The sequence below is a fragment of the Pipra filicauda genome, unplaced genomic scaffold, assembly GCF_003945595.2.
Source record: "Pipra filicauda isolate LSUMZ 115617 unplaced genomic scaffold, ASM394559v2 scaffold218_size1660888_pilon, whole genome shotgun sequence".
NCBI lineage: Eukaryota > Metazoa > Chordata > Aves > Passeriformes > Pipridae > Pipra > Pipra filicauda.
In genome coordinates this window covers 941,731-951,951 of record NW_024104330.1, presented here as the reverse complement: position 1 = coordinate 951,951, position 10,221 = coordinate 941,731, and the positions used below count along the sequence as shown (strand labels likewise).

General features: G+C 37.9%; 1 protein-coding gene across 1 annotated transcript in view; it reads right to left on the bottom strand.

Annotated features, from left to right (window-relative positions):
• Nucleotides 1-2,186: 2,186 nt before the first annotated feature.
• Nucleotides 2,187-10,221, bottom strand: part of GYPC (glycophorin C (Gerbich blood group)) — a 30,601-nt gene continuing 22,566 nt past the window's right edge. The window contains exons 2-3 of the mRNA XM_027734721.2: nt 5,143-5,193; nt 2,187-2,909 (exon numbers count right to left, since the gene is read on the bottom strand). Coding sequence (XP_027590522.1) covers nt 2,713-2,909; nt 5,143-5,193 — 248 coding nt within the window. The 3' untranslated portion in view covers nt 2,187-2,712. The remainder of the gene's footprint in view (nt 2,910-5,142; nt 5,194-10,221) is intronic.

Genomic DNA, 10,221 nt, shown 5'->3' with positions numbered 1-10,221 from the left:
AAGTTATAGGAAGTTTGTAATGCACTCTTTTTACAATTAAATTGAGTGACTCAATACAGTAGAGTTATATGAGTAAAAAGCAGCAGGATGAGGCCATTAGTCTACCAGTCATCAGATTTCATGAGCTTTCTTCATTACAAAGCAAAATTTTTCCTGAAGAAAACAAATAAATAGAAAATCTCCACAAATCATCTCTTCTCTCTGTTCAGTATACTTGAGTAATTTCTAAATATACAAAGCCCTGGAGCCCAGAAGGACCTTGTAAAAAAATAGACTCACTGAAACCATAGCTCTTGCTAGAGTTACTGCTGCAGAACTATTCAAAGTGGCTCATTACTGTCAGGGAAGCTGTTCCTGTATGCTTGGACTGTTTGTCACCCTCAGACAAAAAGGGAAAATGGGATAAAAAGTGTTAACTAAGAAGAGATATGGTCAAAGACAAGAAGTTGCATTTAGTTCAGATTTAGGGGAAGCAATGACACAAAATCTGGTGTTGACTGAATTGCTAAGAATTGGCTGAGGTCCACTGACCTTGTGTTGTACCATCATATGTCTCTATAATTCCAATATGGTAGTTTGTCTAAGTCTACCTCATAATTAAAAAATTCACACCCACACCAAAAGAGGCACTAAGTTAGGTTCTCCTGTGTATCAGGTATGACACATTGTTTAATAAAAATCAGCAGGCTCAAGTTGCAAAAGCCGGAATTTCATGACTGAGGAGAGAGGCAGGAATTTATTCTCTATGTCCCTCACACCTTCCTCTAAAGTCAATATTTTTTAACAGCTATAGTATCGTCACATAGTTCTGAGTATATGAAAGGGGACAAAAGGCTAGTAGTCCTCTATAGGTCCTGCTAGTGCCGGAGGAAAGTTCTTTGGTGTTCCCACACCTTGTGTGGGAGATGCAGCAGAGCTCAAGCCATCCCAGTTATCCTCTTTTCAGAACAAATATTTACATTTTTGTTAAACTGGAGGGTCAGGGATCTTTAGTTTGGAAAATTCAGTCTTACAGCTAAGATTAATTCTGAGAATAATTCAGAGTCCATCCTCTCCAGATACTGAGCAAAGATTAAGATTGTGATTGAAAGACAAAAATGTCTCATTTTTCTTCACTTGGGTCCTCAGAGTCTTTTCTTGTTCAGATCTATCTTACAGCATTTTTATGACCAATGTCAATAATGAACACTGGAGTTCAGGAGCTTTCCAAGCTTTGGTGCCAAGAAATGAGCACAAGTGATCTACAACAACGTCTTGAAAGCACAGATGTAGATGACTTTATATATGTGTACACACATATATAGATCCAAACACAGGAAAAAATATATCAGGTTGAGCAGAGCTCATCAGCATCTTGTTATCTTCTATTTCTTCTCCTCTCTCTTCAGTAGTCCAGGGCACCATCACAGGTGTGGATGAGCAGGTGCAGAGAACAATTTTCTTATTTATGGAAATAATTATGGGCTTCAATTAGGAAGCCAACTTACTGGGATAAAAAACTCATCACCATTGATTCTTAGGTGAGGAATAAGGTCTTTTCATGTGACCACCATGACTGGTATATTTATTTATTTATAATAAAGAATCAATGGTCAGTGTAATTCTCTTGTCTAGCACAATGCAAAGGATATACAGAAGCCATACACAGGGAGAAATCAGTGGGATGCAGATGAAAAAGCTTCTTTATAGTGGCAGTCATATGGTTGCATTTGTTAAACACTTACTGGTATCTGCACTAGAACTGAATTCCTCTCCCTGCAAAAATCCAAAATCCTGTTGGTTTGCATTCAAGAGAATTTTCAAATTCAAAATAAATAAATAAATAGTCAGGCAAAAATATCTTACATGAAAAAATGTAGCTGAGCTCCATTGTTTCAAAAGGCCTGCTCAAACCAGGAGGCTTTGCCTTTTAATATCTATGCATGTATGCAGAGAACCTACCAACTAACTGGAATCATATTTGTAAGTCTACTGGCTATTATATACTACCTTGTAAATTCCAACACTTTGCAGTTCTCAAGCTGCCATGCAGAGAAAGCCAGAAATAAATCCTTCATTCTTACTTTTTCCATGTTTTCCAACAGTTTTATTTCTTTGAAGTGTCTTTGATTTTTATATATATAAAATTTAAAAAATTTTAAAAAAATCCCAGTGTAAATCCCCAAACAAACAAAACAAACTCCCCTGTGCAAATAAAAATGCACATTTAAGGGGGTGGGGGGAGATATCTGGGCTACAGATTTATTTTTTTTCCAGCTACATCAGCTTTATCTAATTGAATGTTTGTTTTGTTACCATTTGAAATTGAACTTCAGGTAGTTCTGTATCATATCAGCATAGGATGCATCATTAACTCTAAGAGGATGTTTTCCTTTGGCATCTGCTACTTTCACCAAATGTCAAGGCTTGACATTTGCTATCTTTATCTGGTTTTGGTGTATCACTCATACTGAGATTTTGTTTTTTCTTATCTGATATTGATTTCAACTGTGACCAGCTGTGTTGCTAATAAAATCAACAGGCAAGTATCTGGCATTTAGAGTTCTTCACTGGTATAGAAAAAGAAACAACCCAGTGACAAAAAAAGCAAAGAGATATTTTTCAATTAGGATGCTTGCCTGTATCCTCCTATTATCCATCTCTTAGCACTTCTGTTGATGTAACATTTCTCATTGATTCCCTTGGGGAAGCCTCCATGGAAATCCTTGCCTCTCAGATGAAATATTCCTTTTTGCTCTCATCCACTGCTTCCTGGAGAGCAGGGTCATTTTTCAAAGCGGCATCTGCGCTTTCGGCAAACTCAGTTCCTTTTGCCTCATTGGTGTGGTAGGTGCCCTTATGTCTGTACATGTACCGAACCATCACCACCAGCAGGCAAATGAGGACAAATACCACTGCAGCAATCACACCTAGAGGAAAGAGATCCGTTAAATGTGTCACCGGTAATAAAATATGAGAAGTATCTCAAAGCCAGACATCACAACTTGGATCGGATTGGTTCATGTATCATAAGTGTTTGTATGTTGCAGTGGCCAGAGTCAGAACAGTCTGACATTAAAAAAAAAAAAAAAGGGAAAAAAAGGGGATATAGATGCTGCAGGAATACAGGACAAATTCTCACTAGCTCTCTTTCAAATCAATTTGATCGAACACATGGGAGCTAAAAGTTCATTACAAAATGAGGAGAAATAAGAGAACATAAAGGAAAACCAATAGGTTTCTTTCATCCTTCTGGGAACACATACCCTGGGGGGAGGGAGTGTGTTGCAGAAAACCCAACCCTGGCTTCTCATGTGTCCTCAATTTCAGGAGATGTTCAGGGCACTGAGTATTCTGAGGAGACATTCAACAAATAGGAGGAGTTGTGTGACTGGTACTGCTCTGTATTTGCAAGCTGCCATTTCATTCTGTGCTCTAATTAGGAAAGTCTGACTGTAACAAATGTACAAGTGACATCTGGGAGAAGGAAGGGATTCTGGATACATCTTTCCTGTCTCCTGGACTAAGGCTAATTACAGCAATGTGTTTACTGGACAAAAGTTTCTAGAGGTAACCCAAATGTGCATGGGACTAAATGGTGAATGGAAGCACTTCTAGTGAAGAAAAGTAAATCAAGCTCCTTTGCTACTGCGAAAGGTAGAACTCCATAAAAGAGAGGCATCCCTGACAAGTCTATTGTTAAAAAGCCTACAAACTCTATTCCCTTCCTCCTAGATCAAATTCTTTGCTTAAAAATCCTGAAAATAAATGAAGTATTTTGAAATTTATTCAACTTATGTGACTTTTATAATTTTTAAACACTTTTTGCATGCATCCAGGATGTGCTTTTTAACGCTTCAGCTACGATTCTGTACATGATACTGAGCTGATTCTATATCCATTACTCCAGGAGTAAATCAAACATCAAAGAAATGCACAACAAAAACAACCAGAACGGGACATTCCTAAGGCTTCCTCTGCTGTCAGTGGAGGGTGTGGGAGTGTGTGTGTATGTGGTCATTCGTTTTCTAGAATGGAGTACCTTCATTTTGTCAGATGAATTGCTCACTGGAAGTGCCTACTACTCTGCAGAGACAATGAAGGGTAGGTAGACAGTATCTCTTTCTGTATCCTGTATTCCAGATATGTGGCAGGGGCTTCATATTTATCAGCATCTGTAAACTGAGTGGGCATATGCTATTGGCATAAAAGCATGGGAATAGACAGAATGTTAGCAGGGTAAATAAAGATTATAATTCTGCCTTAAAATATATGCCTTAATGTTATCCCTCAGATTTCATGGTGCCTGTTCTGAAAACTGAAGTTACTTCTAGCAGAAATAAAATTGTTTATACAAAGAAATTTGGGGTTGCAATAATATCACGGTTGCAGTGTGGGCTTCATCAGTTTTTAGGACCTCACTGGTATCCCTTGACACAAGAGGCTCTAATAGGCTTTAGATGTAGCACAATATTAATAAGCCTAAGGGACTAAGTACAAATCAATTTACCTGCTACTTGTTCATAGAAAGCTGAAATTAAAGTTACCGGAGATGGGACCTGAGGGAAATATAGCAGAACCTCACCAATTTGCACTAATGATTGGTATAGCCCCTTGTGAATGACTGAAATTAGTGTGTTAGCATGGAAATGAACAAACACAATAAAAATAAAAAGACAGGTTCTCTCCATGACCATAGCCTTCCTCATTTATTCTGACAACTGTATTTAGTTTAAATGCATGAGAGAGCTTTAATGGAACACCAGGAAATACACAGCAGTGAATTCTGTAACAATAAAGGGTCAGCTGCTATGAGCTAACATTGCTCAAATCAAAGGTCCTACATCGGTTCTGTATTAAAGGACAAGCTTGACCCAGTGAATAATGAAGGGTATCAGACACTGACTTTGCTATTGGACTGCTAAGTATTTTGTCCTAAAAAGGAGAATGGATGGGATTGGTACTGCTCAGTATATGGTTTATGTTCATTATCTCATCTCGTTATCTTGCCAATAGCCCCTCTGGGAGCAGATTTCCCACTGGCCTAATTAACTCTAATTGGGCCACTCCTGTTGTCTTGTCAGCAAAGCAGAGGTTTTGCAAAATGTAACCAACCTGCTGTTTTAATTCTTATGGTGCTGCTTAGTATGGTCTGCTACTTACCTCCAATAACAGCCACATCTGCTCCAGCTGTGGGGATCTCAATGTCTCCATCTATAAATAGAATAGAACATACAAAAGTTAATTAAAAAAAAGGAATTGAATCATATGTAGCAGCAGTGACTGTAGTGATGGTGCTGTATTGTTTTAACCTGTGAAACTCAGAACTTAAGATCTCTAGTTAGCAAAAGATATTTATGAAATTTCACATTAGAGTTAGCTGTACTGTAACAGTTTTCTGTCACCATTACACTGGAAAATAAATAGCTAGCACATTATGCAAACTATCATGGCCCTCAGGGAAACACCTACTGTTTATTATGAGCACTTACTTACCTGTAACATCCTCTAGTGAATGATTAAATTAAGAGCATTTAGGCACTGTGATGACTCTCAGAAAGGTAGTTTTGGGGAAAAAAAAAGTTGGTGTCTATTTATTTTCCCATTTATGGCTCTTCAGAGTATGGTCTGGATCTCGATTTGATTCAAATTAATCTGGCTGTATTGATTTCAATTAGTATTTATCTATCTGCAATATCCTGTTTTTAAACTTACCATTTGTTTTCTTTTAAGCTTATATTTGGAATCAAGGCAAGCCTGTTACGTGTGGTATGAAACAGTCCCCACTTAGAGTAAGTCTGAACTCACTGCTGATAAATCAAATTATGATCTTTGCTAGATTATAATTTATAAAAAAACCCGAAAACTTTATAATTGAAATGCAAAAGAGAAGTACCTGACCATGTCTTTTTGAAAAGTAAGAAACTGGTCTGAAATGTAAGCTTCTGAAAGAACGGTTAGAATTTGAATTAATCTTAATTATAGCACTTACTAAGAATACTCAAAACATCTAAAAAGCTGAAGCTATTTAAAAGGGAGATGAAAAAATATTCCAAAAACTAGTGAGGATATTTCTCTCCTTATTGTTTGATATAGACCTTAAGTAAAAGTAAAAACATGCAGACAAGCATTTATTCATTAACTTAATTGATCAGGGTACAATTCGGAATTATTTTTAGCTCCTTATTTCATGCCACTAGTATCAGCCCACATTGTCCTGAATTATGTGGATATCTGAGGGTATGATGAGCTCCTGGCATTTTTCCACTCTAAGTTTATGACAGGACACTAATTTCTTTGTTTAGTTTTGTACCAGTTATATAATTCTAAATTATACTGGTTTTCAAACCAGAGAAATACCTTTATGTGAGAACTCCTTTTTATTTGCCTTTGGTAAATGCAGTAGATAGAGAAGTTCTCTGGAAAAGGTAAAATACTAATTCCAAATCCTTCTATAAACTCAACAGTGGCACTATGGGCTGATATCTGGCTCTCTTTATATGTATGATTCAGGTTAAGATAGTATTAACAGTTTTCTCCTTACTCATGACCAGACTGTAATATCAGTTTGCAACAAAATGAGGAGAGCTGAGATTCAAAGGATCCAGCTCTTCTCAAACATGGGAGATGCTTTTTCTAGAAAGTAAGAGTGCTTTTCTCTCCCCTAGAGATCCTTCCCACACTTTCTTCCATCTACACATTGATGGAAAGAGCAAGCATGCCCTGTGTAATTTAAAAACTCTAATTATGACTATGTTCATTCAAAATCCATGTGCCTCAGAAGAGATTAATTGCCTCAAGGTCATACTGCTCAGTATTTCTTTACACACCAAATATATGCTGCATGCCAAAAACCCAGGCTCCTCTACAGCAATCAAATACTTGAAGGTGTGAATTCTCAAGTGCTTCCCTAGCTACACAATTTGCTTCCAAACATTAATTCCAGATCAAATTAGTATCCCTTTTTTTATAAAAAGCTTTATGAGTAACTCTCTGCTCTTACCTGACATTCCCAGGTGCCTCTCAGACTCAGATAACAAGCAGGTGCCTTATCTCTAGTACTTTCTACCACAGTGCTTTTTGATAATGGATTACAGTATCATCACTTTGCAAAAAAGTTTTCATTTCCATACTGTGCTTTTTAAGTTTGCAAAAAAGTCCTGGACTTGTGTTAAACTATTGTACCTGGCACTGGTCTGTTAACCTCACAATGCTGTGCCATTCACTAACTAGCAAACACTGTGATGTGGCTTCACTCGACACAGTTCTCATTTTACTGCAATCACGAGGATCTGACTACTCCTATGTGTGTTCACTTCTGACCACAAAAAAAGGCTTACTGTCCTCTCAGACAACATTTTGCTTCATCATCCAGAGTACCAGAACATTGCAGCTACCACCAGTGGCCAGATATTTCCAAGGTCTGCTCCCCAGATCAGTTTAGGAGCAATGATGATGGAGAAGACGGAGACACCGTTAATCCCTGTCTCACAGTCTCTGAAATTTCACTTTGTCCAAAAATAGCTATGTGATTCATGGCAGTATCACAAGATCGATAAGCAAGGGTGAAAAGTATCAGTGTTGTTCAAGATTCAGGCAGTATCATCCTTCATGAAACATGACTGAGGAACATGCAAGGCATGTGTGATGAAATGAGAATCTATTCCTTGACCAGGAGTGAGACAGCAGTCGCTGTCCAGAGGGAATCCATGGCTGGCCAGGAACCTCAGCATGGTCTCTCTAAACTCAGTCTATGTGAGAAACACACTGCATTATTATAGGACTGAATCTTCCCTTTCTGAGGGAGAAAAGATATCAAACATACTGATGGAATTTCTAGCTCAGCAATGGCTTTGGCCCTGTACCTTCTTTATTCTGCTCTTCTTCCCACGCAGAGTGCTCAGAGGACTGTGTTTCAATTGATGATCTTGCACCTGTTTTGATTATTTTCCTTTGTTTCAAGGACATCTTTTGTGTTATCTGCTGCTAAATTGTCCTTGCAAAGCTTCCTCTCACTGTTATACTGGCCCTTATCCAGCTACAATCTGGTCCTGAAAGTGTTTAGACAGTGTTGTTATTTACTGCCACTGGTTACCATGACACACAGAAATAAAAAAAAAAAAAAAAAGAAAAACTTGTTTTTCATAAAATTTCTGGCCATCAGAATGAGTTGACTAAATCAAGAACAGAATATACAAATCAAATTATCTGTTGTTAGAAAGTGATCCTAAAAGTAAGAATGAAGGGAAAGAAATACCTTTGTGTCACGACCTGAAATTCGTCAAATTTCAGTTCTGCCCGTAAACTTACAGATAAGGAGTTTTTGCAATAGAACAATTGCTACCTGTCTCATTCTCATCAATCACATCCTGCTGAGAAGGCAGGAGTCTCTGAAAGTCCCAGGAATATTCCTGACTTAAATATTGAAGATCTCTGGCTTTTTGCTGCAAAGGAGAAAAAACAGTACAACTACCTTGTATTTTAAGGTAGCCAGTGGTGAGTTTTTCCTGTTAAATTTGTTGGTAAATTTGTTAAACTGCCTCCTCTAGGTGCAATTTTCCAACCAAACTTGATTTTATGAATTTTGGTAGCTTCCCCCCCCCTAATTTAAACCTATCCTGTTTCACTTTGGCAGAGGAGAACTTGTTTGAAGGAGGCAGGTCCAGCAGTGAAAGTGTTTGTTGGAGGTTCAGTGCTCACCCAGTTTTACTATGCACATCTCTGGCAGTTGTAATAGTTTATTTTCTTCTATAAATTGCAAATTTGAACCACTAAAAGCCATAAATCACTTCCTGTTCAAAATTCTGACACTGGTTCTTAAAATAATTTAATTTTTTTTTTATTTACCCTTACTTTTATATCTGAGCTTCATTTAAGTAGTACTTTCAAGCCTTTATTTGCAATACCAAAGACAAAATGTGCTTTGGAGATGAAAACTGAGGTCTTGGCATGATTTTGTGACACGAGGAAACAGGTCTTTTAGGAAAACATGAAGTATTATGGGAATCCTGATAAAACTATAAGACTCGTCAGTGAGCTACTTCAGAGGCCGAACCATGTTGAGGCATTCAAACTGACCGACCATTCAACTTACATGGTGATAGGCTTTCATGGGAAGGGGCATGTTCATTCCGCAAATGCTTTCTCCCAATCAGCATAGAAAGCTCAGAGTTTAGATCTTGTTGCTTGCAGAAAACTTTTAAGTGCTTTGGTGGCTGCTGTCAGTGAAACATAGGATAAACTTGCAGAGAGCTTCAAGCTTTCTGATTTTTAGGCATGGTTTTTGCCTGCTAAAAGAGTTTTCCAGAAAAAAATGCAGTATTTGCACCCTTAGCGGTTTTGGAGTTATCACTTTAGTTAGAAATTTGAGTATCTATATGTTTGTTTGTTATGGATTTACACATGGAAAAGGAAAACTATACCTGCCAAAGGATCCCATTTGGCATATTTGACAGGACTGCATGGGAATCATCCTGTAGGATGTCACCAAATCTCTGCTGTGTAATCCACACGGGCAATTTAATGGGATAACATAGACCTTACCTCAAACTTATCAAGGCCTCTGTAATTTCCTGAGATAAAGTTCCAAACTAAAGATGGTAGTGTTGAGTAGAGAAAGAAAAGCCTGAGATTGAAGCTTATGTCACGATTCCCACGCAGCAGTGGGTGATACCGGGGTTTTGGAGTGAGTTTGTCAAGCGGAGTATACAGATATCAGTGTGTGATAAGCAGCTTTTACAGCACAGTTTTCAAAGCCACTCAACAGCAGTGAGGCAGCATTGCCCCTGCTCCTGCCTTTCAGGATTCTCCTACCCACAAGCTTGTGCTTTTGAGTCTTTGCAACCTCAGCCATCATGACGCTCCACTGCTGACTGCTTGGTTACAATCTCAGACAAAGCCTTGGCTGCTAAATTGCTCTCAAGTAAGTCTTTAAGTGCTTTCTTGGGCAACCCATTTTCTCTCTTGGTGTGCCTGTTCATTACATAAGAAGTGCTTGAAATTCATTCAATCTATGTGAATGATGGGCTGAGATCCTTAAGGTAGTCATTTCCTTCCTAGGGCATTCCTAGTAATTATAAACTTTTGAGGGCATTGAGGACTATACAGAGTCTACCAGGAAGCTTTTGAACTTGTTAAAAACCTTTCCTATAATTATCGTAATTTTTATTTTATTTATATTCTGTATACAAAAATGTATTTATTATGACTGTTCCTTTCCCAGGGGCTCTTTTTGTTCTTTTT